At 36.7% G+C, this 26,230-nt stretch overlaps 1 protein-coding gene across 1 annotated transcript in view; it reads left to right on the top strand.

Annotated features, from left to right (window-relative positions):
* The window catches only part of LOC121867037 (spliceosome-associated protein CWC27 homolog), a 39,206-nt gene extending 13,257 nt beyond the window's left edge, over nt 1-25,949 (top strand). The window contains exons 4-9 of the mRNA XM_042366780.1: nt 3,612-3,748; nt 5,497-5,670; nt 15,956-16,084; nt 16,265-16,402; nt 19,035-19,208; nt 25,293-25,949. Of these exons, the coding sequence (XP_042222714.1) occupies nt 3,612-3,748; nt 5,497-5,670; nt 15,956-16,084; nt 16,265-16,402; nt 19,035-19,208; nt 25,293-25,452 (912 nt within the window). The 3' untranslated portion in view covers nt 25,453-25,949. The remainder of the gene's footprint in view (nt 1-3,611; nt 3,749-5,496; nt 5,671-15,955; nt 16,085-16,264; nt 16,403-19,034; nt 19,209-25,292) is intronic.
* Nucleotides 25,950-26,230: the final 281 nt, after the last annotated feature.

Genomic DNA, 26,230 nt, shown 5'->3' with positions numbered 1-26,230 from the left:
GAAGATGTTGACTTTTATATAAAACTTCCCCTCTAGGAAGATAAGAAATGCTCCTGGAATACTGGAGAGAAGATAAATTCTCAGTGCTGAAGCAACTGAGAGATTGTATGCCCAGTATTGGAACAGGTATTAAGAAAATCATTCTTGATTGTTATCTCTAGAAGGTGAAATACTGCTCTTCATTCACCATATGGGTCACTAGTTGGATTAAGCTATTATAATTTCCAACACCAGAATGTTTTAATTTTTTACACTGCATGTCAGCTTGAAGTAAATGGATAAATTTCTTTTAAAAATAAAATATAATTCACTATCCTTTAGTTAAAATCGTTTCATTCGCCATAGTGGTTGCAATTTTTATTAGGCTAATATGCAGTAGTTTCAAACACCAGGATGTTTAAATTTTTTTGTATATCAGTCCATGAATATTGGGGTCCATGTATACAAATTTTAACTTGCTTAGTGTAAGTTGAGCTAGATCTGATATGGTTTTTACCTGACCATAGAACTCCCTGGTGTCAACACTAATAGATATCACTCTTTTTTCCATTGGTGTTATTTGACTCTTTCTGATCAGTTATTGTATGGACTGCTATGTTGAGGAACATGTGTGTCTCTAACTCCAGAGGACTTAAATTTGCATCATTGACTAAATGGCAGTTCTCATAATATCCAGAACAACATTGGAGGTTTGTGTTGTGTAGGGAAGTTAGTCCTTTTTAAGACCTTTTCTAAGATAAATGGTACTGTACTCCACTTAAAATGCCTTGGTATTCCTTTTCAAAACATCTTAACACGTCCATTTTCACATCTGTACTACCACTCTTACTTTATCTCTTCTTGGGGCATGAGTAACTACAGTGCCACTTGCTGGTTGGTTAGCACTCATTTTGCTAGGGTTGAATTAACACTTAAATCTTGGTTCACTCAATACTCTGTACATATTGTTTGCTAGCCACAAAGTTGTGCCATATTTATTGTTTACATAATTTTCTTACAGATTGATAGCATTTTTGGACAGCATTTATATGTTGGTAGGCTTAACATTAAATTTTGTAAAAGCAGCTCATGTTTATTTATTTACTTCTTATAAAATAAGTGATTTTTTTTATTTATTGTATGGTATTATTTCATTTATATGACCTTTGCTAATGATGAAAAAAAAGAAGAAGACTAATACAAGGGACACGAATAAGGAAGACCACCTGTACCTGTTACAGTGCAAATTATGCACAATTTTGATTCACTTTCCAAATCCTTCCTTTTGATAGGTTGTCTCTTGGTACATAGTTGGTCTAAACTGGTATTATGGATATAAATGAAGGCTTGCTCTTGAAAGCTAGTTTTAAAACCAAACCTGTGAGGAGCAACTTGGAATTCAGATCCCACCTCTCTCCTTGGAATGCCCTCTGAGATTGGCTGAAAATGAAATTGATGTTGGGAACCTGTACAATGACCTGTTTCTGTGGCTTCACAACTTTTGACTTCCCAGCCATCAGTGGTAGCTGAGACTTCTTATCTCTCTCTTGGGGTAATAATTGCCAGTTGTGTCATGTCTCGTCATCACATGTTGGTGGGAAAATCATTGCCGACACACCGGCGCCAATCCTGACATCTCTTCTCCTTCTCCCCCCGCACTGCTGGCTATAGCAACAGAAGGCATCATCTATCAGCCAATCAAAGTTGTGGAAATGAAATGTGACATCATAAGCCATTCCCATCTGAGTTACTCTCAGCTCTCCTCCTTCCTCCTTCAACAGCCTGTGTGTGTGAACTCCTTGAACTTTCTCCAGCATCCGTCTCTGCCTAGTGTCTGCTACATTATGGCTAAGTGATGTTTGTGTATTTTACCTCTATTGGCCGAGAGACCTTTTTGGCCTTATTTGCTACTTTGGTGATACCTTTTGGGCTCATATGTGAGTCATGTGTCATGTGCTCTTGCCAGTGAACCGATATCATTGTGTCCCATTTATTGGTGATACCAGGTCAGAGACTATTACTTATGTACTTTATGAGTGCCATTATATGGGCCCACCACAGTGCTCTTATTCTTGAGTCTATAGTCATTTACATACTCCTTTAAATTCTTGTGCATTTTGTCATGGCCCAGCTTATTCAGTTAATGTAATTTGTACAGTATACAGTACATATTAATGTTAAGATTAACCCTCTGGTACTCTTGGCCATGGTACGAAATCTCAACCCCTCATGGTCTTTTAACGCAAAGAGCGGTGTTAATAATCTCACTCCCTTGCAGTCTTTTGACGCAGGTTGAATCGGTAACAGGAATGGTTTTCCATTTTAGTAAACATTGGATAGAGTGATCCAGACCCAAATTGCACCCTTAGAGATGCATCTGCCAGCCCAAGAGGCTAGTTTGAGGAGCTAAGGTGATTGATAGGGCTGGTCCACTGTTCCCACGTTTCTGCTTACGGGAGGGGTGCGGTCAGTGTGAGATAAGGCTTAGCAGGTGCGCTTAGTGACGTAATTTGCATAAAAAAAGCACAAAAGGGCTAATTATTAGCAAATAACTGCTGATGCATGTTTAACTACCTTCCCCATATCTGATATCTAAGAATTACTGACTTTTACTTTTCTGGCACTGTACTTGAATTCTACTTTGTTCATGAGAGAAATTTCTAATTAACATCTTACTTATATATTTCAGTAAGTATTTCTTGGAAGTTCTGAGCAATCTTTAAACTGTTGACTAGAAGTTTCTAATACCCGGTATGTGACAGTTGGGAGATGGCTAACCTTCAGATCAAGTCCCAGTGGTCTTAATTTAAGGTTTCTTGGGTGCAGTTCTTAAGGCTCTGTTGGGCATTATACACAAGTTTTCCCCCCACATCTTGGTTATTAAATGGACTTTTATTATTGGGTCTGCATGTATATTCTATCATCATCTTTAATTCCTTATCATGACCTTTAGTTATATCCTTGTGCTTTGTTCATCTTCAGCCAAATACAGGTATGTAAGAGGGTGTTCATGTATAAAATCAATGTTGTTTAGAAGTTCATTATTAGTCAATATGTTTGTTCACTTAATATTATTACAGTACATTGCAGTACAACACAGTTCTGTAAAAGTTAATTTTATGATTTGAATATGTTTTATACATTTAGGAGATGGTGTAATTCTGTGATGACATTCTGTAGTGTTATGTGCAGCATTCAAATTGTATTTTTGGGATGACAGGTCATAAATATTATTGTACTTACACATATGATATCAGATAATTAGTATCAGGAGGACAATTATGAATTTTATGTATGAATGGATGAGAGTCAGAATCTGCTATCTGATACATGCAATGTTTTGTGAAAATAAATTAAAAAATTTTGGATTTCTAATTTTTTTTTATTTTATTAGTTTGGTGTATCAGGTACTGTAATAGTGAAAGTTTTATGCCTTTCTTGCATTTTTTCATAGTTATATCAGATGGTAGACTCTGGGGCTGAACTTTTATCTCTCTCTATATATTTTTTTCTTTTCAGATAGATTACATTTGTAGCTTAACAAACAGTTCAGGATAATTATATAATCATCATATAGATTTTATAGCTTGCATATTTAACCCTGTTTATCTTTAAATGAATTTAATTTCCAGGATGACAGGCCAGAATATCCCCACAAGATTATCAAGACAGAGGTATTGAACAACCCATTCCCTGACATTGTTCCTCGGTTAAAGATTCAGAATGAAATATCAAAAGAAGAACGAAAAGAGAAGAAGAAGGGCACCAAGTACGTTTAGAGGATGATGGTATACTTTGATCATTGTGACATCATTAGGAACCAAGTATGTTTAGAAAATGATGATATTCTTTTATCATTGTGACATTATAGGGAATGAACTACAGTAATACCCCGCTTTACGCGGTTCTGGTTTACGCGTTTCTACATTTACGCTGTACCCTGCCAGAACTGGAATTCCTACTTTACCCGGTGCATCTACTCATATACGTGGGTGAAGTATAATTTTTTTATTTAGCTCATAAAATTCATACAAATTACCCGGCCAGAATATAATTTACATTGCTGGAATTCTTACAATATGATGATTATTTTGAATGTAAACATCATGGATTTTGCATTAGACATACAAATTTTAGATCTAGTGCAAGAATTTTGTTTACACAGAGCAGATATGTTATCTTTTGTGCAAAATATATGCCGTGTATATTCAAAATATTCCTGGTCTTGCAAGGAATCCAGCAATGTCAATTATATTATCCTAACTTTAGTCAGAGGTATTATTTATTACTACAGTATACCTTAAAATCTAGTGTTTTCACCCAAACATTTCTCAGAGAGGGAGGAGCCAGTGGCGACTGTATTTCTCTTGTATATTAATTGTGTGTGCATACAATCATAAAATTAAGATGTTATTTTTACTACAACATAGGTATTGTGTTGGAAAAAGTGGAGTTTGGGAGTCGGCCCAGTCTCTATTTCAATTAATCCCATATGTTCTGTTATTCCATTTATGCGTTTCTCGTTTTACACGGACCTCCGCGGGTTCAATTGACCGCGTAAATCGGAGTATTACTGTATGTCCTAGAATGATAGTATGTTCTTGATCATTGAGACTTTACAGGGAAGATAGCATCCATATATATATATATATTAAGTATATTTGTATACAGTCTCTCCTCGACTTATGATGGGATTCCGTCCCGAAGACCAGGTCGTCAGTCGAAAAGGCGAAAATAATACCACGGCCGTCGTATGTCCAGGTTGTCGTAAGTTGAGGAAAGATTGTATTTGAGAATTATATGGTTTTGATTAGAACCATTTAATTGCTCAGGATATATGTTTGCATAGTTTCTTTTCACATTTATATGCATAGTTTTACATTAAACTCACTTAGATGTCATTGTTGTGCCCAATTTCCATGCTTCATAAAGTGGAATTAGACTACAATACTACAATACTCAGATGCTTCGTAACTTCACTTTGCCTGCCAAGTTGATTGTCAGTGTGACTTTCTTCTCCATTCTTTCTTCCATATTTGATGTGGGTCGGTGACCTGTGTCCGGGTGGGCTAATACCCGTAAAAAAAAAAAAAAAAAATACAGAATTATACACCACTGTGTAAGGTCTTAATGGCTTTTTCTCTCACATAATGCAGATATAAAATTCTTTTGACTTCACTCTCGAACTCAGTCTTACACAGTCTCCCTTTCCCAGTGTTATCTTCTGATACTTTCACAAATTTCTCCACCACTTAGTTATTCCATACATAATTCACATGCTCAGTACAATTTAATATACTGTACAGTACTGTACTTTTAATTTTTTTCTGAGGATTTGGGTGAACGGTACTTTCATGCATACCCGGTATGTCTTTTTAAACTTCTCAGTGAATACTTTTTTCTTTAAAAAAATCAGGGTTACACCAAAATAGATCTGAAAGATTTTACACATTGCTAGGAAGTGGAGTAGTAAACAAAGAAAAAAAGCTTTATGATAATTTTTAAAAAATTTTACAGAAATTTTAAACTTCTGTCCTTTGGTGATGAAGCTGAAGAGGAAGAGGAAGAAGTTCTTGCAGCTACCAAAAATTTTTCCACAAAAGGCAACTCTGCCCATGACATTGCCATGGACCCAACTCTTTCAGCGAGCACTGGCAGAAGTGGAAACAATGGGATTGATGCACTTGAAAGGTTAGTTTTCTTTCTTTGCTGTTTTCTTTTATTCTCATCAAATTCTACATAAAATCTGTCATTGGAACCTGTAGGCATACTACAGTACATTAACCTCTTCACCACTGTTCAGTTCTCAAGCCAGTCTCCATCTCCAAATACTTTTAGTAGGATAAGTCACCATCAACTGAGCCAAAAACAATATTTTTATTAATTAAAAAGAGTGGTGGTATGGATAAGTAGATCCCGATATATTTCAAAACAATTTTTAACAAATTTTAACTCACCTTTATTAGATATTAACCTTTAAAAATATATTTAATGAAACATATTAGAAATACTTAATGCTATTCAAAAAAATAGAATATTGAAACCATATATACAGTATAATGGTCTTTCACTAAAGGCCTGAACGACTAGATAGCTGATTAGTGGTTGAAAGTCACTGTGAAGAATAGCAAATGTCGAAATGATAAGGCGATTAAAATAAAACTGTGTAATGTGTAGGAAGCATAGCCATCATTCATGAAGCAGCACTGTAGAGGGCTGTGATGTAATCTATTGACACATGCAGGAAACTTAAGGATGTGTTTGGCAGATCTTTTTGAAAGTACAGACTGACCTTACAAATTTGTGTCTCAGAAGTCCGTTTTTCTGCAAACCCGTGCATTTTCATGAGCGTCCCGACGACCAGGTCGTAAGTCGAATTGGTCGTAAGTTGAAAAGGCGAAAATAATACATATAAATTCTAAAATGGGTGTCTCCTTTTCTTCTCAGCACCACGAGAACTCTCACTTTTACGCTTGCCAGCCATTTTAAAGGAAATTACAAACAAAAATTTTGTCAGTACACAGCTCGATCACTAACGTCGGGACTCGAAAATACGTAATGTGAAAAATATTTTATACGACCATGGCCGTCGTATGTCCGGGTTGTCGTAAGTCAAGGAGAGACTGTACTGTGTGTATCAGTTGTCCAAGCTCGTTTGAGAATTTTTAATTTTTTTTTTTAATTTAAACAAATTACCGTATATACTATACTCAAGTACAGGCTCTCCAGTGTTTCCCACTCACTGAAAGTACAGTACAGTACACATAATTGTAATCACTTTTTATGTCTTAACACTGCTTTAACACTGTATTCTTGGCTGATTGTGGCCTGGTACAGTTATGTATAGTATTGTACTGCACAACACAAATTGTTTGCAAAAACAGCAGCTAGAGAGGGAACAACCTCATACAATACAGTGGCAGCAGAATATGAACTAAGCTATCCAAGCAGCTAGGCCACCCTTGTGCCTTGCAAGTGGGGATGCGTTCGAGCATGATGCATTCTCTTGTAACTCCTGGAAAATTTATTCCCAGGCCCAGCACAGACAGGTTTGGAGAGATTTTCTCAGATTTTAATTTTTTTTTTCAAGAAAATGTACCTGAATTTCATCCTCAGAAACCAGAATTGTAAAGTAAAATATTTGGGTACTGTATTTACTTTTTAAAAAGTACTCAAATTTTTTAGTGCTTTTACTTAATTATGGTTTTCTAATACTAGTACAGTGAGTTCTGCTATAATGCGTGTTTTGACAACGCGAATTGGCTCTAACGCGATTTATGAATAGAGGAACGATATTTGTAAAACGCGAATGCTTGTTTGCTGTAACATGATTTTTGCTTACTATTTCTCCAATTTTGTGGTATTAACTGTGAACATGGTAAAGAAGAATATCTCCAAGAAGCGTTCTGGTGATCTCATTCCCGGTGATGATCGTAAAAGAAAGGCTATAACACTTGAAGAGAAGCTCGATGTTATCAACCTCAAAATCACCCTTCTCCCCCATCAAGTTATATTCATATTTTTTCAAGGTAAATTGTTACATTTACTGTATGAGTTCATTATTAGATATGAATGTAACATTTATTTAGACTGTGCTTTCCTTTGTGTTAGGCTAACTACTAAATTGTTTTCGATTTTGAGTAGTAATCTGCACCTAACCCTATTTTCTCCATAAGCCCTGTTATTTCTATTACGCGAATTTCTATAACACGATGTTTTACAAGAACACAACTATCGCGTTATAGCAGAACTGACTGTACTCCAATACAATTAAAAAAAGAAAAGTTGTTCCTTGTTACATGCAAACTAATAATATATTTTTAAATTAATTAATTATTAACCATAGTAAAAGAGTTCTGTGGGTGGAGCCATGAAGGATACGGTTTGGGTGTGGGGAGACACTATGGGGTCACATACTTAGAGGTCTCATGAGGTGAGGTGACGTCAGGTCAGGTTAGGTTAGGTGGTAGTGGCCATGACAGTGGACTTTTCCTTTGATCTTCTTGTTTCCATTCGCACCTTCACCACTCACCTCACCTAGCCTACCCTCTTATCCCCCCTCTCCCATTGAATCCCCTCTCTTCTCCCCCACCTTTCCTTCAGGGGCTTGATCTTCTCGTTAGACATCAGTTGCTTTGCATCTACCTGTACCCCTCCAGCACCCGCCAAATGTTGCATAGTGCAAAAAATTCAGCCACTCATCCATTAGTATTGAAACATGATGTCACCAAAGCCACACCCCGAGCTTGATAGCTACTTGGCATGTCCAGGTGATGGAATGGAGCTACTGAGGTCTTTCCCTGCATGATGTGACTTAACTCTCAAGCTTAACACCTGCATCTGCTGCTTGTGAGCGTCTGTTTGGTCAGGCTGGGCTTATTATTGATTATTTAATTAATTTATTGTACCCAAGGGATGACAAGCCTAGTCACAAGACCATGCGGTCAGATACTAATACTGTACATTGATACTCGTGTCTTGCAGGACACGCTATGACTTGTGATATGGAGACAATATTAATAAAATTTAAGGACAATGGAAGTTAGCACCCACCAAAACATGGGTAGCATACAAGAATTAAATCTAAGTTATTACTAATAAGTTGGTGGTGACTCTCCCTGTGGTAGAACGATGTTAGCATTAGTACAGTTACAGAATTTACAGGAAGAGAAGGGCAGGTCATCCTCCGCCTCAGTTCCTTGCCAGATCGGTCTGTATCCTAACCTAATGCAGCAGAGACAACATTATGTCTGTGGACCATAAATCCACGTCGATGATACTTGTGTAGGTAGATAAGGAAGAAAGTGAGCATAGTGTTGGATGGATATATTTTCAGTCCATTCACTATCCCTGTGATAGATTGTTGGAAGAGCAGCTGAACGTATTCTCTTTTGGTAGGTCATACTGGGCCATAATTTCGAGAATCAGTAATTGATTACAGTATCTCAATAGAATGATTTGCAAATAAACATGTGTAATGCTAGGTGTCTCTTATTTTTATCTTTAGTTAACTAGGTTTTTATAATTTACTCATTTACGTTCAGTACTTGAGTACTTTATGAATGAGGTACTTTTTAACTTCTACTTGAGTACATTGAACTTTGGATATTTTACTTCAACTTGAGTATCATTTTGCCAATGTAACAATACTTTTACTCAAGTAACAAAGTCCGGTACTTTTTACAACTGTCAGAAACTCGTTTGCTTACCCGAAGTGGAGAAAGTTTCCCGGAATTTTTCTGGCACAATTTCAATTCTGGCTATTGGAAAGTTCTGGGGATCGGGGATTCTGCCTAATGGGGAGATTACTAGTGAAATGTTGACAAATATTTCATTGTTCAGCTGCCAAATGGCAATACTATACAGTTTTTTATTTTATTTTATTTTATTTATTGGTATTATCTTTATCTATTCCTTGGTATTACTGGTATACTGTATATTATTTTATCTTATTCCTCGCAGTTAAATATCTTATTCTTAAAACATTTTTATATGATCTGCCATAATGTGAATCATCACAACATAGGATGTACCTGTAATAAAAATACAGGTGTACTGTATTTTAATTTTAGTGACTTTATTAAATTTTATTTATGCAATAATAATATCCTTAGAAATTAACAGCATCCCAGCTGCCTATTTGTCTCCTTCAGCAATGGTCGAGCAGGCAGCTAATGTCCCTGAGATTGGGATGCAGTATACACGAAACTTGTATTTTTTTATGCTTTCATCACTGCTATTTACTGTACTATATGCTTTCGTTATTGCTGTTTATGTGTATACAATTTTTAGTTTTGATGTTAAAGTGTACAGTTAAATGCTACCTTTAAAGGTGAATCTAGTGAAATTAATCACTTAAGATCATACAAGCATCTTAGCTGAACAGTGAAACCTATACAGTATTTGTAAGTTTGAAACAATAAAGTTTTATGTTTTAGAGTACTGTACTGTACAATTAAATTTATTTTTTTAGCATATGATAAGCAAATTTTCCTATGCTTTTAATGCTTAATCTCCAAATGTGTACCTTTTGGAAATTCGTCCATGGTGGGATACCAATTAGCACAAATTGGCCTACCTGTACATACTATACAGATGCTCCTCTACTTAAGAACGTTTAACTAACAAGCTTTCAGAGATACAAACATCATTACTGAGGGGGATTACCTGCCAGAACAGTTATGTAATGTGGATGAGACTGGATTATTTTTAAGAAAATTACAGATAGAACAAACATTACCTAAGAGGAGAAGAGTGAGCCAGGTTTTAAGGCTGTATTAAAGGGTATAGCTGTACTAAATATCCATAATCTTTTCATTTTTTACAATATGTTTGGTATCTACAAGAGTAAAGTTGGACTTACAAACAAGCCTCAGGAACTTAACTCGTTCGTAAATAGAGGAGCGCCTGTACTGCTTTGGGTACAGGGCTGCAGCTCTAAAAAAACTTGCCAGAAAATCCTCCCCCAAAATATTTTTATTTCAAATTACCTTTCATAACCCTTTGGGTATGAGGGGTCTCTTTGTGCTAAATAAAATTGTCTGACATTAGTCAAATAATAAGTAAAAGTGATGTCCAGTAGTCAAGAGGTTAATGACAGAATGTAAAATATGAGCACATAAACTTAAAATGTGAAATATGAGCACATAAACTTAGAACGTGAAATATGAGCACATAATCTTAAAACAGTGAACAAGTTTACAATAGGAATATTGTCATATACAGAAGAGACAAAGATAGTGTTAGTTGAAACGTGAAAATAGATGTAAAACTTTAGGCATTTTGAAAAGGGTTGAAGAAGCTGTAGATATCACCAGAGCCCTGAACTTAATGTTAAAATTTTTTAGACTTTTATGAGGGCATTTAGGCATTTGGGATTCTAAATCATTTAAGTGGGATTTTGAGCTGAGGAGAACAGGAATTCCCCCCTAGTGGGAACTGCCATGTAGTGGTGGGGTGTTTGAGGTCCTGTTGATCTGATAAGCCACACCAGGGGAGAGCCTTTCTCCTCAAGGAGGAAAGGGCTTCCCATACTGGAAGGTTCATCAGGGAGGGATGAAACTAAATGGTTCTCTTGAGTTGCTAGCCTTGAGAGCTGGCAAGTAGCATCTTTCCTCTGGTCCAATCCGCAAGGGCTGGAGAGTACGTGTTTGCCGTACATGGTGACCCATAAGGCTGGGAGACGGGAATCCTGGAGGTTGAGCGATGCTGCACCCTGTGGCTAGTAATACACCTCTTCTGTCCCTTATTCTAGAAAGACCCATAACTTTCAGTGATGCTTACTGAAGTATCAGAAATAGAGTAACTCAAGCAGTTATAAATGCCAGATGTAGCTATTATACAAATAAGCTCCAGTCAGCATCAGGCGACGGTGAGAAAACCTGGAATGTCATAAATTCTATTCAGGACAGGAACACTCAGCCTTCGGCCCCTCCACTCAGCTTTTATGATAAATGATTCAGCTGTAACGGAACCCTCCCTCATTACCAACCACTTCAATGAATATTTTATTAATGTTGGCAAAAGTCTTGCAGAGAGCATCCCTGATCACCATGAGGAATTTAGAGCCTACCTGCAAAACAGACAGCAAAATGAGCTGTTCTTATCCCCTGTCACAGCAGATGAATTACAGGCCATCATAAAAATGTCCAAAGTTGCAGCAGCAGGCGAAGACAATATACCAATGAGCATCATTAAGAAAGTAGCCCACTTATTACTACCTGTTCTACACATTTGTAACTCCTCCTTCACTAGTGGTGCCTTTCCGGATAAACTGAAAATTGCTAAAGTTCACCCAGCATATAAAAAATCTGGGGACAAAGGTCTCTTCAAGAATTACTGCCCCATATCAGTCCTCCCAGCCTTGAGTAAGATACAGTATTGGAAAAGCTAGCATGTAGTAGACTAAATTCCTTCTGCAATGCCAATAACATCTTTACAGACTCCCAGTTTGGATTTAGAGCTAGAAGGTCGACTGAGAGTGCTCTGCTATCCTTTGCTAATGACATCTTAAATTCCTTTGATGACAGTCAGTTTACAGTCGGTATATTCTTGGACCTCTCTAAAGCCTTCGATACTGTCGACCATACCATCCTCCTTTCAAAACTTGAACATTACGGCATTAGGGGCCTGTCCCACAATTGGTTTACCTCATATCTGTCCAACAGGATGCAGTATGTCTGCTATGATAATCACCAATCTGACTCCTTGCCAATCTTGTATGGCATCCCCCAAGGTTCATTCTCGGTCCAGTACTGTTTTTGTTGTACATAAATGACATAGTCCATGCCAGCACACTCATAAAATACAACTTATTTGCAGATGATAGTAATCTCTATGCCAGCAACTCAGACCTCCATTCCTTGATGAGAACTATGAACACTGAATTGACTAAAGTCAGGACCTGGGTAATACATAATAAACTGACCTTAAATCTTGAGAAAACCCACTACAGTGAACCCTCACTTTACGCGGTCAATTGAACCCACGGAGGCCTGCGTAAAAGCGAGAAACGCAAAGCGAGAAACGCGTAAAGTGAGCAACATAACATATGGGATTAAATGAAATAGAGACCGGCTGGCCCCCAAACTCCACTTTTTCCGACACAATACCTATGTTCTAGTAAAAATAACGTCTTAATTTTATGATGGTACATGCACACAATTAATACTTAAGAGAAATAGAGAAATACAGTCGCCAAGTTAGTGTCCATTCAAATAATGGACTCAACTCCCTCCCCCTCTTCTCACACTTGCTGGCTCTTCCCTCTCTGAGAAATGTTTGGGGGAAAACCACTAGATTTTAAGGTATAGTAATAAATAATACCTCAAACTAAAGTTAGGATAATATAATTGACATTGCTGGATTCCTTGTAAGACCAGGAATATTTTGAATATAAATGTCATATATTTTGCACAAAAGATAACATATTTACTCAGAGTAAACAAAATACTTACATTAGATCTAAAATTTGTATGTCTAATGCAAAATCTATGATGTTTATATTCAAAATGATCATCAAATTGTAAGAATTCCAGCAATGTAAATTATATTCTGGCCGGGTAATTTGTATGAATTTTATGAGCTAAAACAAATATCTTCAGTTAATAAAAAAAAAAATATTCTTCACGACACTATCTGTCAATCAAAACACCCCACCTTGCCTCCCCCCCTCTTCCAACCTCGCCAGATGGTCGGTTGGTCCCTCCCTCCCACCCCACCCCCCACCAACCATCCCTACCAGAGAAATGTTTGGGAGAAACCAGAATATTTACCTTTTTAGTAATAAATAATACCTCAGACTAAAGTTAGGATAATATAATTGACATTGCTGGATTCCTTGTAAGACCAGGAATATTTTGAATATAAATGTCATATATTTTGCACAAAAGATAACATATTTACTTAGAGTAAACAAAATACTTAAAGTAGATCTAAAATTTGTATGTCTAATGCAAAATCTATGATGTTTATATTCAAAATGATCATCAAATTGTAAGAATTCCAGCAATGTAAATTATATTCTGGCCCGGTAATTTGTATGAATTTTATGAGCTAAAACAAATATCTTCAATAAATAAACAAAATATACTTACCGAAATAATATCTGTCAATCAAAATACCCCACCTCCCCCCCTCTTCCAACGTGCTCCATGGGTCCCTCCCTACCAGAGAAATGATTGGGTTATAACAGTATATTTACATTTTTAGTAATAAATAATACCTCAGACTAAAGTTAGGATAATATAATTGACATTGCTGGATTCCTTGCAAGACCAGGAATATTTTGAATATACAAGTCATATATTTTGCACAAAAGATAACATAGTTGCTCTGAGTAAACAAAATTCTTGCATTTGATCTAAAATTTGTATGTCTAATACAAAATCTATGATGTTTATATTCAAAATGATCATCAAATTGTAAGAATTCCAGCAATGTAAATTATATACTGGCCGGATAATTTGTATGAATTTTATGAGCTAAATAAAAAATTATACTTCACCCGCGTATATGAGTAGATGCACCGCATGCGTAAAGTGGGAATTCCGGTTCTGGCAGGGTACCCGTCTAAATGTAGAAACGCGTAAAGTGAAACCGCGTAAAGCGAGGGTTCACTGTACACGATGTTTCACAGAAGGAAAAACTTACCCCTAGACTTGGACCCCCTGTACCTTGGTAATACAGTCCTCCTAACATGAACAAAATACTAAATTCCTCAGAGTTATTGTTGATGAGAAACTTAACTGGAGAAACCACATATACGCCATTCACAGTAAAGTCAATAAACAGTGCTGTATCATGTGTCACACTCGACAGTCACTCACTCTCACAGTAATGAAAGAAATCTATCATGATAGTGTTTACCAACACCTGATACACTGTCACACACTATGGGAGGCCTCTGGTTCTTCAAAAACAAAATCTCTTGTTACTGCACAAAAGAGAGTTGTATGGTCAATGACCTACTTGAAAAAAAACAGATCACACAAACGAAAAATTCACTGAATTGAAAATGTTAAAATTCGAAGATATTAACACCTACTGCTGTGCCCTCTTTGTTTACAAATCTATCACTTGCTTGACAATAATTATTTCCAGTTCTGGAATAATCAGAGATACAACTTAAGGCACCCAGAGCTACTTAGACCACCCCCCGTGCACTCCTCTCAGTCCCAGACCTCCATAAAATATCACGGTGTGAAGGTTTGGAACAACTTACCCGCATCCATCCGAGCAAAGACTACGCTCCCTTCCTTTAAATCATCTCTTAAAAAATATCTATTGTCTAAGTATTAATATTTCTTGTAACACCTACTATATTTACAGTACCTGCTTTTATTGTACCATCAAAACCTTTTTATCGGAAATTATCAAGTAAATAGAAAAGAAATTACCATTGCAATAAACATAACTGCCAACTAGACAATCCTGACAGCTCTGTCCTCTTGTTCAACCTTACTACTGTTCAACCCATGTTGTACTGCTCCCCCATTATAATTGTGTTTTTCAATTCCACTGTAATTTATGTATATATAAATAAATAAAATAATAATGAATAAATAAAATAAATAAATATTGAAGTGATAACCGTGGTAACATTATGAGATGTTCTTATTACCACCATGCTATTGTACTATTCCAGATGATACAAAATGTTACATAATTCTTCCCTGAGATAAATGTATAGTATATATCAGGTGCCTAAAAGAGAGCTCAGGTTCTCAACTGGCTCAGCCATGTTAATATTATCCACTCGGTATCTGTGTTTTTCTGGCTAAATAAACTGTTTCAATTCAATTCCAAGATGGGAGGCTTGATTTGTGGCCCGGTCAAGTCAATCGGCTGGCCAATTTGGCTGGCCTCTGGGCCAGTCATTTGGCTAGGGTCAGGCAGGCACCACAAAGTCCATACCCCATTTGGTCCCTTGGGTGTCATCAGACTAAGTGGTGGATGGGTGAGGTGGGGAGGTGAAAGAATAGTAAAAATTTTTATGGCATCCATATACTTAAATTTCTGGCCGGACTCCAACTCTAACAACCCTGGCTCGTCAATGAGCCATTGAACCAATCTCCTGGAATGCCTTCTTTAGTGGCCACTCTAGAGCCTTTTGTGCCCAACAGTGGAATCCCATTTTACAGCTGAAGTTGGATGAAGAGACTCAAATTGCTCCCTCTTTCCTCTGGGTTAATTGTGGTTCACCTGGCCTGAAGCTTGATACTAGAAAATCTAAGATGGCTGATGATGGACAATGGAAGGCTTTCATCTGTAGTGATGGAGTCGTGTTACTGGTCTGATTAATGCAGCCATCAGTGTTGAGGGTTAGCCTTGATTGAAACTTGAAACCCATTAGACTGAATGGTTACTGTACTATGCATGAGTCTCCTTGTTCTGACTTAGCTATAGAATTAAATATCCAGAATGAATACTGTACTTCATTTATCAGCTTGAGTTGATAATCAACTTTATTTTGCAGAATAAAAAAGAAATTGCGCCGTGAAGAGTCAATGGAACCTATCAAAAATGAAATTGAGGAACCTGACAGTATAATGGAAGAAATTGTTGAGCCAGTTAAGGCAGAAGATAGTGAAAAAATTGAAAAAATGTAAGTGTATATGTGACTCATAGTTTAGATTTGATGCAAGCTATATAATAATGTGTACTGTACTAGAATTAATTTAAAAATTAAATAAGTTTTCTAGTTTAAGTGCAGCAGGAACCTCTGGAATGTTTTTGGAAAATGTATAGATTTAGTGTTTTTCTAATAGATACATTATTATTCTAGGGCTGAAATACAAGCAGAGATTATTCAACTTAAGCAGGAACTGAGAGGGAAGCCAGCCAAAGTAGAGGTGGAGGTGAAGGAAGAGGTTGAAGAAAAGGACACTGAACCAGTCAAAGAATACAAACTGGAGAAAGCAAAGTAAGTTTATGTTCAAGTGATATTAAGCTAAAGATTTAGGACATAGGAGAAAGGTAATTGGAATGTGAGACTGGAACAGATTGTCTGCTTGGAGCTTGATCCATTCCTTGGGCCGGGGAATGGGGCTACTAACCCCACTATGTGTTCACTTGCCAAAAAGGAACAAAAGTAAGTAACTTTGGGGTTATGAATGTTTGTGGATGTAATCAGTAATAAGGACAGTAGTTGAAAATGTGAACAGTCCTTGTTTTGTCCAGAGCAAAACTGAAGGGCAAAGGAGTAAAGCCAGGATTGTCTGAGACAGAGAGAGCAAAAGAGGGTGAGGGAATATTGTTATGTAATAGAATATAGGGGGGTCATTCTCAGAATATTTTGGATCAGATTGGAAGTAGGGAAAGAAAGATGGCTTATACTAAGTGCACTCACAGAAAATACTTCTGTCAGTCCTCCATCCTGAGACTCATGAATCGGTGAACCTGAGACATCACACATTCTTAGGCCCATAGATGGTACACTGGGTCGTGTGATGTTTCGGATTCACAGGTTCAAGAGTCTCAGGGTTCATGGATGGGATGGAGGACTGACAGGACTTTTTTCTGTGACTGTGCATAGGCACCAGGAAATGAGAAGGGTAAGAAGGGTAAGAAGGAAAGAGAGAGGGTCTGGATATATTTTAATAACTGTATTGAAAGCTCTACTGAGAGATAGAGTGATAATGATGAAGGATTAAATGTAAGAGTTGGTGTAAGGAAAAAAAATGGGGGGGGGGGGAATCTTGGAGTACTGTACCAGGGATGAATGAAAATGGGACAGATTGATAGTATTGTGTACTGCTGAAGAGTTGATAGTGTGGAGTATAATACATAGTCCAGAGAGAGAAAAAATCCATGGGTGAGGATAATGCAGAAGTTAGAGGACTGTTTGGTTAGATGTAGGTGGATAAAAGTTGATTGGTGTGAATATATTATGAGGGGCAGCACATGGAGTGTCTGACATTACTTGATAAAGGCAAGATAAAAAGTGAATGGAAGGTCCTAAGTGAGAGATAATCAACAAAGTGAGATTATAAAAGTAGTTGGGAGCACGAAAGAGAATTTAGTTGGAAGATTTAAAGAAGTGTTTAACCACTAAGGGGCAGGATTCCCTCATCCGTTCCCATATGCACAAAAACCTATAATGCAAGGAACATGAAATATCCATTGATGTTAGCCACCATTTAAGGGTTAAGGCCCGGTGAACACATTAAAATACAGTGATCCCTCGGTTAACGAGTGCCTCGGTTAATGAAATTTCGGTTAATGAATTACCTTCCATAAGATTCTTCACTTCGGTTAACGAGCAAACCCTCGGTTAACGAATTCCTTACGAATTTTTCCCAACATGTTTTCGCCTGCATTTGGCTGCCCACCAGCTGTAGTATTAGTCCGCCAATACACTAATCGGTTTTAGGGCTTAAATTCCTTACCATTTTAGTAAATATCAAGAAGGTTGTACTATTCAATAATTTTAAAAGTTTTATATTAAATTGTTTAGTCATTTTAACAATTATTGAACATAATTGAAGTATAGGAAGCTAGTTTTTTGCGTGCCAAACAGCCACAACACTCCAAGCTTGGCGTCAGTTTGTTTACCAGCTCAGAGGGAGGAACATCTTGTTTGAGACTCTTCAACATAAATGCTTTTTTCTGTGTTTCCAGTCAAATTATTGGTCATTTTGAAATATATTTTACATATTGACAATATATAATGCAGTGCAGTGTTGATTTAAAGAAAATAATCTTGAATTACACCAAGTGAACTAAAATTTCATGGGTGAAATGGCGCCATGGGGTGACTTCTCTTCCACCCCAATGCCTTCTCTTCTCCCTTTTCCTCCACCCCCCATTCTAATTCCCATCATCATCATCCAGGAGCCTTCTACATACACACCTCAAAGTAAGTGTACTTTACTACCTTTTTTGTTGACTTTAGGCAATTTTCGGTGAGCTGGAACCAATTACCCAAAAACCCATTGAAACAATGGTTTCGGTTAACGAATTTTTCGGTTAACGAGCAACCTTCTAGAACGAATTGTGCTCGTTAACCGAGGGACCACTGTAGGTATGCATGAGGAGGGGCTGGAAAATAATGAGAACAGTTAAAGAAAAATAGTCTTGGAAAGTGGAGCTAAGGGGTGTAGGTACAAGATTTAAAAAGGAAACACAAAAAAGATGGTATGATGATAAGAGGGGTTGGTAGTTCTCATTAAGGAGAAGAGGGGAGCGTGTGAGTGTCATTTGCAAAAAGAGAGTGATAAAGAAGTGATGAATCCAGGGAGGTTGGAAGGAAAGTAAAGTGAAGGGTGATAGAATGCAAAGAGCATAAGAAAGTTTAGGGAATAATATGGTATGTAAATGAGAGCAAACCTATGGTACATGGGAAATATTCTGCAGTGTTAGTCAGCAAAATTATTTGATGCCAACACCTGGCAGGGATTATGTTTGTTTGCCACTGTGTGTATAGAGGTAGCAACATATGTTATGCCTTAAGCCAGACTAAACCCTCATATCAGGGAAGTCACTCTCACAAGTGAGATATGTAGCCTTGATTTTTTTAGAAACTTAAAGTTAATTCCAATTTTCTTCGTCAACAGGTATGAAGAAGAAAAGAAAAAAATACCACGTAAGGGCACGTCAAGAGAAGAACAAACCTTAGCACTTCTGCAGAGATTCACTGCGAAGGTGAATAAAGCAGTGTATGATGACTCTGCTAGTGAAGAGGAAGGGGTTGTTGGTAATGAAGATGATGATGAAGATGATGATGCATGGTAAGAAAGAATAAAAGCTATGAATTTAATGCCCCCAGTGCCATGCTGGGAATAATTATTTGCCCCTGCCAGTCGGTACATTGTCCAACTGCCCTGATCTTGTGTATGCAATATCTCATGACTGGGTAATTGGATATCTACCATTCTTGTGCCACAGATAATACATACAGTGTTGCACTTAGTTATTCTCTTTTTGAATGTTAATGTATTTATTTGCATGAAGTTCTTTTTATGCCACTGCTCATTTCACGCAGTTTTTCAGCATGTTTATCCTGAAATTCTATTGCATAGAGCATGGAATTTATTTAAATTTTTTGGTGTTAGGGTATACTGTATTTTTTTTAGACTCTAGCCTTATTGAACCCTCTACCTCTGGGGGTGAACCACCCATGTCCTGACATACAATTGAGGGAGGTATCACATATGTGCTTTATATTGTTCTCACATTATTTTATCCCTTGGCTGGGTAAGGATATGGTTCAACCCATCCCCAGTCTTTTAAGGGTTACCATTATATTTTTCTTATGGAGTACTGTTTTATGGAATAGGCGGGTAATCTTCACCTACCTCGGCGAGTTGAGACCCTGCATTCCCAGCTACTGTAAGTGGGCACGTGGTAGTCCTACATATAATGTGCAAATCCTGCTCCCTAAAAGTGAGTTGGCAAAATGAAGGGCATCCTACCAAAAAACCTGCTTCAAATTTACCTAATGACAAGTGGGACACCTGAGCTGTGTCTTTTCCCTGGTCTCTGCTGCATTTTCTGTTCAGAAGGTACCAGTTGAGCATTTTAAAGGATAGCACTTCCACTTGAGAATAGAAAAGCTTGAGAGGCTACTCCATTATCAAGTGCAGAACTCCATGTTGCACATGGAAGGGTGTCCCTGAACTGCTTTTGCTATGACATCAGGTTTGTGGTGGGTGGGTGGGGGGAGAGGGAGGTCATTTTGCTAGGTCGATGTCCATTACTTAAGTTATCCTGTTACACATAAATCACTTACACACACTGCACCTACCAAAGAAAAATGTGTGAAAGCAAAGTGGAGCAACCTGATGTATTGCAATTGGGTTTAGATTAAAGTCTGATTATATTGATCTTATGTGGGGAAAATCAGTTGAGGCTGTTGAGACACTGAGCCATAGAAAGTTGTACAAGAAACTAGGTGGAAAAGTGGATCAGCAGGGTTGATTACTGGTAAAAATGACAGGCACAAAAACTTTTGAATGGATAATGATTCTGGGTGAGGTGGTGTATTGATCGCTGAGAAGTGGTGGAGAAAGTGTTAGAGATGAAAAGGGTAAATTTTAGAATTTTGGTTTGAAGTTACTGGTAGGCAAGAATCTGGTAACTTTTGTATCTGTATACACCCCACTGGTTGGGCTAAGTGAAGAAGAAAGGGATAAGTTCTGGGTTGAGTTGCTACATGTAGTATCAGAACTGACTGGAAGGGAAATTATAGCCATGTTTGAGGATGCATTGAATATGGTTATATGCAAAACTGTTTAAGAAGAGGGCAAGTAGGCTGGTCATGCATGAGTCAGGTGGTACAAAAACCCATATTACATACATACTTGTCAGGAAATCAGATACGAAGCTTATTATGGGTGTAAAGTTGATAACAGAAGAATGTGGCTTGCGACACAGACAACTTGTGTATGACATGTTGCTAAAAATGAGCAGGGAAAGGAAGATGATGTTTGTTCTAAGAGGAGAGAGTGAAAATTGAAGGAACAGAATATAAAGGGAGCATTTTAGTCTGAGTTGAGAAGAGTGGAAATGGTAAATGACAGTGAGGGGTAGTGTAATAAAATGTTGGGCCACATTAAAGGATGGTGTGGGTGACAAGATGTGTAACTGGACAAAAGGACACAGCCAAGCATCTAATAACATGGTGATGGAATGATGAACTGGACAATGATAAGAGAAAAGAAGATTGTACATAAATAAGGCCTGAAAAATAAGTGATGATAAGGAAGAGTACCTGGCGGCCATTAGGTTAAGAGGTGTGAACGGGATGCATTTGTGGAAAAGTTGAACAAAACAATTGCTAGAGGTGAGGTAGTAGGTATTAGGCAGCTATCAAACAGGGAGGTACTACCGCCTGGGGAAGATATTGGAAGCATAATGTATTGTCTAATGGTAGACTCTGCTGCCACATGGCATCACAAAATATGTGACCAAGTCCCAAGTTGCTGATCTGATTTTCTGGCTCATTTACACACAATTGCAGGGTCTCATTTGTTTCTTATACTACAGGTTGTACCTCTCTAGTCCGGCAACCTCGGGACCTGACCGGTGCCGGACCATGGAAATTGCCGGACCATGGAAATTCACCCTTTTCCTGGATAGATAGTGACTTGTGCTTATGCCTGGAAGCACTAGCACCACTTTCTCTGCGTCATGGTCTCTTTGAAGACATATTGAAGGCTTAAATGTCGTATAGTAGCTTCTCAAATTTCGCGAGTTTTTAATTCTTAACGTATTTTATTGGAACACACAAAAAAATAAATAAATAAAAATTTTGACGGCGGAAACTTGAATTTCGACGGGTTTGAACGGCCCGCCAACGTGCAGACGACGTGCATAATCGTGTAAACAGCGTCCTTTCTCTTATGTACAAAAGATTCATTATTGTTTATTACTGAATGTCTTTTTTATTGAATTTTGTTTATGTGTGCAAAATGAGCAATAAAATTCATTAATAATACGTAGAATATTAAAACACACGAGGAAATGACACAGCATTGTTTTCGTTGATTACAAAACCAGTGACTGACTGGTTCTACATATAAAACTGAAGAAAATAAGACCTTGGTTGTAGCTGTAGTAAAATTAATATGGTTGTGTTAAGTAATGTTATTTAATGTTAATAAATGGAACAATAGAAGTAGCTAACGATAATGGTAAAGAAAAAAGAGAGATCGCATATGTAAGTGCGCATGCGCACACGTGAAAACATATCGTCATTACTTTACATAAGAATATGAAAGCAACACTTATTTACTGTTCATATATATTTTAATTAATGTTTCTGAATTTGTTTTTATTGAATTAATGTACGTGTGTGCAAAATTAACAATACAGTACAATTTATTAATAATACGTGGAATATTAGAGGAGACGAGACGGCTGCCGGCATTGTTTATGTTAAAGCTTACGAAACCAGTGACTGATTGGTTCTACATATAAAACTGAAGAAAATAAGACCCTGAGTTTAGCTGTAGTAAAATTAATGTAAAAAATGAATATGGTTGCTTGAAGTACCTGTAATGTTATTTAATGTTAATAAATGGAACAATATAAGTAGCTAACCATTAATGGTAAAAAAAAAAGTGAGACTGCTCGTATGTAAGTGCGCACATGTGAAAATATATCGTCATTACTCTACATAAGAATATGAAAGCAACACTTATTTACTGCTCATATATATTGAAGGGTTAAATGTTGTACTCTGTATAGACAAGCAGAGAGAGAGAGAGAGCAGCCGAACTGCCGGATGTAAACAAACCTTAATTTCCCGCGGCTTTTTTTTTTAAGGGGATTAGCCCACCCGGGCATAGGTCACTGACCCACATTGGGGCCTGAGGGGCAAAAATTTAATACTCCTGTAATAATAATAATAATAATAATAATAATAATTCAGATAAAAAAAAAGAAAAAAAAAGAAGCTGCCTATCTACCTATTGGACAAACTAAAATCGTTCCGGACCACGGGAGTTTCCGGACCACAGAATGCCGGACTAGAGAGGTACAACCTGTATTGACAACACAACATACATATAGTTTCACACTTGATCTTTTTTATTATTATTATTATTATTATTATGATTATTATTATTATTATTATTATTATTATTATTAATTATTATTATTATTATTAATTATTATTATTATTATTATTTTTATTATTATTTTTATTATTATTTTTATTATTATTTTTATTTTTATTTTTATTTTTATTTTTATTTTTATTATTACATTTTCGCCTCCCAGGCCCTGATGTGGGTCAGTGACCTGTAAAAAAAAAAAACAATAGCAGTGCAAATAGTAAGTACTGTACAGACAAGGGCTACAAGGGACCATACAACTTGGAAAGCTGCAGGTAACTACAGCTAACCCATGAAAAAATAAAAAATGGCTGGAAAATGGTGGTGGTAATGTAGTAAAACATAAGAAGTAAAATGATAATGATGATGTAATTAAGATTACATTGGGGAATAGGGAGAATGGGCGGATCCAGGGGGGATCCTGGGGTCCGGGCCCCCTTTTCATCAGAAAATTCCAATACTTTTTCTTTAATGTAGTATTGTACTCAGGCATTTTTGTATAGTAAAAAATATTTACTATTGACCTCAGAATATCAAGTGCACATGGCTTCAAAATGGCCTAAAAATGCCCATGATATTGGTCAGATTAAAAAAAAATCTAGCCCCCCAAACCCTCTAGCTGGGTAGGCTCGCCATGTTCCCCCAACCACAACTTCTTCGGACACACCCCCCTCCCCCCCTTTTTTTTATATTCCTGGATCCACCCCTGGAGAAGAATGGTTCACAAAAGCTAAGTAGCTACAAAAATTTAGCAATGAAAAATGGAAATAATGGCACTAGGAAAGCTAGGAATGATTAGCACACCATGGATAAAAAATATTTAAATGCATGATTTAGCTGTGTAATAAGAGATGAGTGTTGCCCTTGTCAAAATTTATACGTTTCATATGAGTGAAAGGATTAAGATGGCTGGGAGTTGTATCAGTATTTGATAAGTACAAAGAATTGATGATACAGTGTGACAAAATAGAACTTGAGTAAAGTGGCGGTGGCATAACAAGGAATGATGTGCGGAGCTCATGGATTAAAATTTTCAGGACGCAAAAATTAACACTTCCTAGGCCAGTGATGTGGAGAGGGAGTAGAGAGGAATTACAGGAGTGGTCATTTATGAGGCAGATAAAGAAGGAAATTGCATAAAAATGGTAAATAGACAAGTAGGGGTAAGAATGGTTATAAAAAGAGTAAAAAGTGGTGTGGAAGCAAAGTACCTGTAGTGATGAGCCCAGTAAAATTTTTTTTTATAGATTTATTGGTTACAGTATATAGACCAGGGAAATGAACACTGGAAGTTGGTAAAATGGGATTGTTACTGAATGTAAGAAGAACCTGGGAACCAACTTGTTTGTGAGAGTTTGTGTATTGGTGGCATTCAGTGTAACTGGTTTATTTGTGACCCATTGACCTGCGGACTCAAGATTTATATTTAATGTAGTTGTATTATTTAAGTGATCTGCTGGGAGACTTGATTAGGGTGGTAAGATAGATATTTTGTGGAAGTTTGTGTTATTAGTAAGGAAATGTATGCTTGAAGAAATGAAGAGGGGTGTCATTAATTTGGAGTATTAAGAGGGTAGGAGCAAGGATTGAGGTTGTCATTTTTGCAATGATGAGAAAGCAGTTTGGAGTGTAAACCATCTTCCTATTTATGTTTATAATTTAAATATTTTCTTTCTTGCTATCTTTCTCTTTAGTTAATAATGCTCTCATCGCCTTTGAAATTAGCAATATGTATCCATCGCACATCTGTCACTTTCTAGCATACATTATTTGTGTCTCAGTTCTTTCATATGCTGTGAAAGAACCATCTCATTGGTTTTAGATGTGGAAGCCCCTACACAGGCTCTCAAATTATTTGTAACATGATTGTATTCATGGAAGTATTTGTCAAAGAAACAAGATTTGTCTGCAAGGATACGTTCCAAGAAAGTAAAAAATCTGTAAGTAAGAGGTTGAAAAGGGAGAAGTAAGAATACAGTACTGAGTATAAAAAATTGGGAGAAGAGAATTAAAAATAAAGAAAAAAGTTGAAATGGGTAAGTAAAAACTTATGAATACCTGTACTGTAAAATTAAAATAGTTTGTAGATATTGACGAACAGAGATGACGTTAGAAAAGAACAGGGGTAGTGAATCTTTAAAAAGTGGGGAAATAAATTTGGGAAGTTAGAAAAGTTAAAAAAAAAATTGGAGAGCTAAAAATCATGTATTTTTGTAAGCTTAAAGACAAAATTTTTTTTTCTCTACTTACTGACAGGATGAGACATCGATTTCATTTTGATTCTACTAATCCAGTACTAGCCAAGGATGCGAGCACCAAGGATGACAAATGGTACGACATGGATGACCCAAGAAATGTGCTCAACAAGAGAAGAAGAGAGGAGTCATCCAGACAACCAAAGAAATATCGGAAATAAACAATCTGTCATGAGTTACCGTAGTAGATGTTGTTGGTTATCAATCTACTTATACATCATATGGAGTTGAAGTATCAAAAATGTCAGATTTTGTGAATCCTTAACTTTGTTATAAGGCAGTAGTAAGTTCTCTGCTTACTCATTTATCATTAAGTTAAAAAAAAAATGTTTATATTTGATTTATTACAGTCCTATTCTGACTTTTATAATCAATCCTGTTTTATCTTATGCAATCAAAGGATCTAAATGTGGAAAAAATTACAGATAAAACTTAGGTATTGACATAAAATAACTTGATATCATTATTTAATTCCCAATAGAGTACAGAAAAATACATCTTTCAGTCTTTTAAGTCTTTAAGCACTCAATTTACAAATTAGATGTTTAATTAATGCATGACACTGTAAATCAGCCATAAGGATAAACATAAGTTTGACCATCACACTTTATCTTGTCTGGTGAAATGGCTTTCAGGTGCTAATAAAACTGAAAATGTATTGATACTATTTTATTTTATAAAAATTTTCCCAAGAGTACTGTACTACAGTAGTGATGATGTCTCTGTGACCAAGATTATGAATCACAGCATACTAGTTGTAGATACAGGAATACCTTGCTATTCCCAACCCCACTTATCTGCCATTGATATTGCAACACCTTTATTCAATATTGGCAAAGGAAAAATTATGATACCCTACAGTCAGCCTCAAAGATTTTGTATTAAATTCCTGAAGGAAGCTTTAGTGGGCCCCTTATGGGCTGGGGGCGCTGGGCAGCT

The sequence above is a fragment of the Homarus americanus genome, unplaced genomic scaffold (assembly GCF_018991925.1).
Source record: "Homarus americanus isolate GMGI-L3 unplaced genomic scaffold, GMGI_Hamer_2.0 scaffold48226, whole genome shotgun sequence".
In the NCBI taxonomy this organism is placed as follows: Eukaryota; Metazoa; Arthropoda; class Malacostraca; order Decapoda; family Nephropidae; genus Homarus; species Homarus americanus.
The sequence above is the reverse complement of the archived record's forward strand: the minus strand, read 5'-3'. Positions and strand labels throughout refer to the sequence as shown.